This window comes from Monopterus albus, unplaced genomic scaffold (assembly GCF_001952655.1).
Source record: "Monopterus albus unplaced genomic scaffold, M_albus_1.0 scaffold188.1, whole genome shotgun sequence".
Taxonomy (NCBI): domain Eukaryota; kingdom Metazoa; phylum Chordata; class Actinopteri; order Synbranchiformes; family Synbranchidae; genus Monopterus; species Monopterus albus.
Window position 1 is genome coordinate 249,359 of NW_018128068.1, and position 7,970 is coordinate 257,328.

The window sequence follows — 7,970 nt, forward strand, 5'->3', positions numbered from 1 at the left end:
GGCAAGAGGTCAAGAGGAAGGCCAAAGAGGAGATATATGGATGTGCTAAAAGAGGACATGAAGTTAACTGGGGTGAGAGTAGAGGATGCCGAGGATAGAGTTGGGTGGAAACAGATGATTCGCTGTGGCGACCCCTAACAGGAACAGCCGAAAAAAGAAGAAGAAGAATGAGATGGCCATGAAAGGCATGCCTTTTAGGTTTGTGAACATTTCACTTAAATATGTCATATTCCCATAACATTATCAGAGCATCAGAATTTTATACGACTTGACTTGTGACTTGCTTGACTTATAGCAGGGACTCGACTTGACTTGCTACAGTAACTTGGGACTTGCTTGAGACTTGAAAGTTAAGACTTGAGACTTGTGATGTGCACATATGTGGTTTACTCCCACCTCTAGTAGCCAGTTAGCTTAGCTTAGCTCCCAGTGAGAACATAGTGGCATGTTATTCCAAATAAAATGACAAATTTTTGTTTTTACACTTAGATATTTGTATGGCTTAAACAACTAAAATATAACATGTTAGCTGTGGAGGTGATGGTTGGCAGATTTTTTTGCTTCAGATAAAGCTTTTTTCAGCTTTTCACCACCTGCTTTAACAAACAAATACAAGAGTAATATCTAACTCAACCCCAGCACCACAAAGCTATTAAGCATTTTGGAAAAGAAATGTTTAAATATATTATGAACCCCTGTGTCTTTTCTTCACTATACATTAACATCAGTAACTTCACCACAGAGCTTGGAGACCCACCCAAACATCAGTAGCAAGTTTTCTTCTAGTTTTATCCATGGTCCTTAGGGAAACATTGCTTCAGTTGCTTTTGTGCATCATTGAGACAATAGTGTTTTTTTTTAAGTCATAATTTTCTTTTCTTTCTCAAACTATGCCCAAAGCAGTGCTACCCAAGGTTGACAAGCCACACAGTGGTAAAATAGAAAGAATTGCATTATGACAGACTGGATTAAGAACAGTGGGGACCATAGCATTAATGCAGTAAATGCTCAAACTAGGCAGACAAGTTAAAAAAACTTCATATTTTAGTAAGTTAATAATTCCTTAACATATAAATAAATGACTGAAATCATTCAGAGGTAACATTTCTGTGTATGAAATTAACAGGAAATTGCTTTGTAAGTGGCGTTATTTTTGAGACAGCAGATGCAAGCTTTGTTTTGCATTATACAGAGAAGGATGACAGACACCTGACATGCAGCACAGAGCCATAGTCATGCTATGAGTTCATGCTCACCAATATTTTATACAAAATTAGCAGCCCTGCTGAAGATGACGGCAAACATACATGTTTTTTATGGAGCAGCACACGCACATGTGACTTTGACAGCATGCAAACATGTGACAAGAAGTAACATATCCGCCTTTTTCACAGCAGACATTTTGATATGGAACACCACAGGTTGTACTGATAATATTTATAATGGCTCGGTTCTATTGAAGTGTCCCAATAAGTCATGATAGTGTGACAGAGAGTCAGCATGAATCTTTAATGGGACATACCAAAACGTCTTCCATGAAAAAGGGCAATTCTACATTGCGCTACCAACACCATTGTTCAGCTATATGCCCCACAAACGCACAAAACCTGACTCCCTTCATTGGTTTGCTTAATACTTACTGCTGCTTCAGCAAACAGGTTTGCATTTTGCCTCCTCAGGTCAGACTTGATAAAGCCTGCAAAGAATAAAGATGACATCAGCATGAGGTAAAGACCTATACTGTATATATTCTATTAAAAAGAAACACAGAAATAAAAATAATATTTTACATGAGCCCTCTGAACTTGACGTTATCTTTAACAAGTGCTGAAGATTTAATAATGTCTATCCACATTACTATCACAGTAGTAGCTCTATTAAAAGTATAATATACTTTTATTTCCCATGTTGCATGGAAACAAATGACAATATGAAGGATAAAATCCAGAATGGCAAACTGAAGTCATGCATCCTACTGTAACGTTTCATCAAACTCCAAGCAACCTGACTGCAATCTAATAAGTACTGTCAATCTCCGCTGTCAATACTGTACATGCATTTTGATCACACCTTTAGCCAGTTCAGCAGCTTCACATAAGAATCTATAAAATATATTTTGTAACAAATCAAAGAACCAGGAGTTTAGTTTGGTTCTCCACAAAATTGTCCTTTGTGTTTAAAAAAAAAAAATAGCACAATGACGACAACCAGAAGTCCATTCACATGTCTAAATGATGAATAAGTAAGTACAGTAATAGACAGTGAGTCAGTGTGCCAAGATTTGTGAGCAGATAGTGACTGGGGTATTTTTGTAAGTATTACACTGATCATACTCCCCACCTCCAAAACCTCTACTGAAAGTATGTGGAGTATGTCTGATTATACAGTATGTTGATTACCTTCAGAGTCAGGCAAAGGATTCCATCTCACAGTCAACAGATAACAGTATTATGATATGAGTGATTATAATTATAATTATGATAAGAATTTTCTGCTTAGAGCTCTGTTTACAGTTTTTCTCTATCGCTTTCATTCATTTCTCACAACAGAATTGAAGTTTGCAGATCTCCAAGTGCATTTCTCAAAACAACACGTACAAACTGCACAACATAGTGGATAACCGGAAAAAGCGCGTCACCTGCTCAAAATGCTTTGTCTATCGTGCAAAAGTGTGTTTTTTCATCAATCATTGTGTCAGAGGCAGCAGAATCCCATGTCATTTCCTCAACAATGTGAACGTGACAGGCAAAATTATTAGTCATGTTGTCAGTAGAACATCATACTCAGTTTTTGTTATTTACTGTAAACTATACTCAACTCAGGTTTTGATGACTAGAAACCACTAAATTACCGTACTGGTGTGTATCATAATTTACAGTGTCCCTCCGGGTAAAAAAAAGAAGTGATTCTTGCAAACCATTGTGCATCAACCAGGTGTTGCAGTAATTTACATGGTAAGAATAGATAATTTTCTGAATGATTCCATCTAACCTCATCTAACCAATCACCATCGCCCCACGTTACAGTATATGGAAGAATCGAAACAAAAGATCAGACTGTACTCACATTTCTACTGTACTGTCAATAGTGGTACTTACATACAGACAACAAAGGAAACTATACATAGTCTATTTACCTAGCAATGGAAACATACTGTAAAAAAGACAAAGTGGGAAGAACTATATATGTACAACAGAAGGTAAAGGTGAGATTACGTGGCAGTTTTCCTATGCGTCATGTCGGTCCTGTCTGTTGGGCCACAGATTCTCATCCACATCACAACATATATTTTGTCTTGCTATGCACCGTGGAAAGAATCTTCTTGAGTGCCTAATCCAGCCTCTGCATGCATCTGCTGAGATGTCCTCACATGCTGCATCCATGGCAGCCAGCAGTGTCATCCGCGTATGTGGCTGATGATCATAAACTTTCCACCGCCAAGCCGAGAAAAACTCTTCAATTGGGTTCAGGAATGGGGAGTAGGGTGGAAGGAATTCAATCAGCATCCTGCGGTGGTGGACAAACCACTGCCTGATGTTGTCAGAGCGATGGAAACTGACATTATCACAAATTACTACATACTTTGGTACATCATCTTGATTGAGGTCCCTCTCCTCTTCAGGAATGACATTTCTATAGAGATTGTCTAAGAATGTAAGGAGATGCTGTGTGTTGTACGGTCCCATAATAGGAATATGAGCTAGCACACCTTGGTCTGACATAGCAGCACACATAGTGATGTTTCCTCCCCGTTGGCCTGGGACATCAACAGTAGCTCTCTGGCCGATTAGATTTCTACCACGCCTTCTGCCTTTGGCCAGGTTGAAGCCAGCCTCATCCAAGTATATGAAGTTGTGAGGTGGTTCTCTTCGTTAACGAAGGTGAAGACTCACCTGAGAGCAATTTCTCAATTCTGGACATATTTCTTAGCAAACATCTACTCACACTTTGCAGAAATCTGTACAGACATGCAATTCTGAGAACATGTTCACTCATTTTGATAGTACAGACTTCCAACCTGAAAAAAAGACTAATTGGTTTGGTGGTTGTGACATTTCAGCTGAGAACCAGGACAAGTTATTTTGCACAGCTGGACAAAAGCAACAAGAATTGTCAAAAACAGCTGACAGATGTACAGAACCATTTGCATGTTGTCCAAAAGCAATTGCAATTTGATGAAAACAACAAGAAATTGCTGATATGATGTGAACAACTGACAACAGAATCTGACGGTTGAACGAGTAGTTCTGAGAAATGCAGTTCTGTTGTGAGAAATGAATGAAAGCGATAAGAGAAAAACTGTAATGAAAAAACATTCACTTTTGGATAATGATGGAACACGACAGTACCTGTGTTTAAACAGTCATTTCAGTTGAAAATGGTGTAGTATTCTGCTTTTATTGAACCTTTTCAAAAAATGTTTAAAGGTTTGTACACCCTGAGCTGCTCCCACGGTCAAACAGCACCCCCCATAAGGTGGTGACAAAGTGTTTTTTTATGTATATGCAACAATAAAAAACACATTTGTCACTATGTTGGAAATATTATATCTGCATCATAATACTGAACCACGTTTACATGATTAAACTCTTGGAATTTACCATTTCTCCCAGGAACACAATGATCTCTCACAGTGACACCAATAAAGATGATTCCTGTGCATTGCTGTGTGCAACTTGAAATCGGAAGCTTGTTATGATGCTATACAGCATGTGTTTTATAGACAGAAAGGTCTTACCAGTCAGCACTGTGCCGATTAGAAGAAAGATGCAGAGGAAGATGTTTCCTGCCAGTGTGCCAAATTGATCGATGATCTTCCCCTGGCAGATGGTAAATATAATGCCAAACACCTGCATGGGCACAACATGTAATAGTTAGGAATAGAGTTTTGGAAGCCTGCAGTATTACGGTGCCATTACCTGCTCTCAGCTGTCCACGGTCCCAATTCATAAGAGTGATTTGTGTTACCTGTTTACACACAGACTGGAAATGTATCTTTCAAAACTCTCATGTTCTCATACTGTACATGCAAGTACGGTATCTGTATTATCTCAAGATATAAAATGCGGCTTGAAAGGTGCATGTTTGTTGAGAGTTTTTATGTTGAAAGGAAATGACTCACTTTCTCTGAATAACCAGAATAACACAAACACTTGTTTTCATGTTATCTGTTGATCTGTGTTGCACAGTTCTGAGAATAAGGCTTCAAGTCCCTGAGCCCTACTTGTGCTGAACAGTTGAGGAGTCCGGAGGAGGTTCCCTCTGACTCTGGGTACGTCAGTTCAACTGCAAACTCAAAGCCCAGTGGCAGGTAGCCCGTCATGAAGAATCTGGACACACACACACACACAGAGGAAACATAATGGTGGTTAACCATATATCGTAAACAAGTCTGCTTAATTTCAACCCCTCTGCATGCTAAACCACAGCATTTTAATGTTGATCTACAGTGCACATTTCTCTATAACATTTGTATGTATTATAGGACACAGAGACAGTCTGTTGATGTGCTTTGCCTCTACTTCTTCATAACACCTCTCATGTGGATGAAAACCACTTGGCAAATGTCACTGTCTTCCAAGTAATCTAAGACTAATGCCCACATTCAAAGCATTATGCATTTCCACTGAAGTGGCAACAGTGAAACTCTGCCACAAAGTTCTGACATGGCAACAGCAGCACATCAGCCTTTTCTTTACACTTTATTTCTGTTGGCTCTTTTTGGTTATGTTGGATCTATAGTATGAACCCCCAGGCTTTTTGGAAAGCAGAGAGTAGAATAAAGTAAATTTAATTCTATTAATTGGTATAGTTGATTCATGTGTTTTTGGGGGTTACCTATCCTCTACACATAACATCCTGAGTCTGAATCCTGCCAGTCTGTACAAAGGCAATATTCACCATTGGCCCTGCAGTATTTTAGGGTGCACTGTATGTGCAAATTCTTATTAAGCTTAAGAGGAAAAATCAACAAAGCTGTAAATTATTGTCATAAATGTAAACAGAACTATTTCACTTGCAGAGCTTAAGAATTCAAGGCATGACAAAATAATTTCCTTGAACATGGTTGCACAAAGTTTTCTTCAGTTTCTGTTCACTGATCAAAATAATTTTTTAAAAGTCATGTACAGTACAAGAGACTGCGTTTATCTCATCTTGCGAGAGAATATTTTTGGTTACTTTGATCGCATTACTTCGATATTATAAAAGGAAGAAGAATAGAATGGTGAAATACCCAAGCGCTCCAGCAGTGACGAAGACTACCCAGAGGTGCCCCAGACTGAGTGTAGAAGTAAAGACTATCATCCCCACCAGTGACATGAAGTAGACAACCAGGGTAGTCTGTCTGAAATACACATGAGAAACATACAAAACAAAACACTTTAATCATCATCATCGCACTGCATTTTCAGTCTGTGTGGATTAACTCTTCATTTTACTGTAGGTGTTGAGGCAGAACACAGTGAAGCATGAAGTTTTAAAACCACTCTGATTTAACAATACAGTCAGCTTTTAAACCACTAGTGGTGCTACAAAGTAGTGTTTTCAACAGAGGGTCACATTTTGGTTTGTGCACATACACAAGGATGCACATGCAACACTTATGAGCATGTGGGTGACAATGTGCATTCCTACCAGTGGTCTCACTATTTCACCGAGCAGCTGAGCATCAGTAACGTACAACAGCGTTAAAACAAAGCCATTGAAAAAGCAAAAACCTGGTAGCAAGTATACATGCAAAGAATGAAAAATACTTGTAAAGAATATGAAATATGATGCGCTGGACATAAATGAAACCGGTGTTTTCAGCTAATAGTTAATATTTACATTTAAGCAACCCACACACTTAATTTATTGCTGATGATGCATTTGACTTGGAATTAATGATTCCTTGACTGATCTTGTGTCAATATCAGATTATGACATTCAGATGAGATCAACCAAGGAATTAAACAGGATGCAACTTATTTAACACTGTAATATAGTATCTTTAACTTTCTTGTTAGTCTTTGCAGCATGCCAGCACACGATTTTTACTGTAGTCCGTCTCTCAATCAGTCACAATATTCAATCTTCTACTATGTACACCCAAAACAGTTCTTGAGGAGGACAAACTGTTGCTCTTGTGATGTCCTTTTTGGACATTCATCTTACTTGTAGGTTTTAGTTCTGTCCAACCAAATGCCACAGATCAGAGACCCAACCATCCCTGCAATGATAATGGTAAGACCTATCCTCCCGGCATTCACCTCCTCTCCCTGAAAGGGCAAGAAAAACAGGACATAGGTTAGTGATCTCATAACTTTTCATACCAAGAAAAGGAAGAAAACTTTCAGAGAAAGGGAGCTGTGGTGAACTTGAGTACGAGTTTGAGTGAGTTTCTACAGGAATCCAGTGTCAAACTGTTTCACTGTTTCTATATGAATTTCAATGAGTTTGGCTATGACTACTCTTTCTACATAAAATGACAAACTGAAACTGAATAAAAACCTTCTAATTACCATTAAGTCTCAATGATCCGTTCAGAGATAATTGGTTTTACCATTATAAAATCTATTAAGCAAGTGAAGGTTATTAAGGTCAAGTTACAGTATTTTTTGTTATTTAACTTACAGTCAAAGCTGAGAATGTGAAGCAACAAAGTGTAGCTGCAATGCAAAATATAAAGGCTGTGCCTGAGACAAGTTCTTTGTGTGTAACATACTTGGCCAATAAAAGCGATTATCATTAAAAAGGGGTGTATTTTGGTTGATTTGACAGCTTTGATTGGTGCTGTCGATGCTGTCACTGGACTCCTGGTCGCTACTGCGGCGAATCTCGTTGCAAAAAAGCAAGATGGCAGCTGCCATATTAACTATATTTTGGCTTCACTTTTGCACAGCAGAGGGAAGTGGTGATGCCATGTCCATGATATACTGTCAGTGATGGAGGCACAGTAAGCAGGACTTACAGGGTAACGGTCGATGATC

General features: G+C 38.6%; 1 protein-coding gene across 1 annotated transcript in view; it reads right to left on the reverse strand.

The window, feature by feature from the left end:
• Window positions 1-7,970, reverse strand: part of flvcr2b (FLVCR choline and putative heme transporter 2b) — a 24,319-nt gene that overhangs the window by 6,009 nt on the left and 10,340 nt on the right. The window contains exons 4-8 of the mRNA XM_020617290.1: window positions 7,156-7,296; window positions 6,236-6,346; window positions 5,225-5,330; window positions 4,739-4,850; window positions 1,641-1,696 (exon numbers count right to left, since the gene is read on the reverse strand). Coding sequence (XP_020472946.1) covers window positions 1,641-1,696; window positions 4,739-4,850; window positions 5,225-5,330; window positions 6,236-6,346; window positions 7,156-7,296 — 526 coding nt within the window. The remainder of the gene's footprint in view (window positions 1-1,640; window positions 1,697-4,738; window positions 4,851-5,224; window positions 5,331-6,235; window positions 6,347-7,155; window positions 7,297-7,970) is intronic.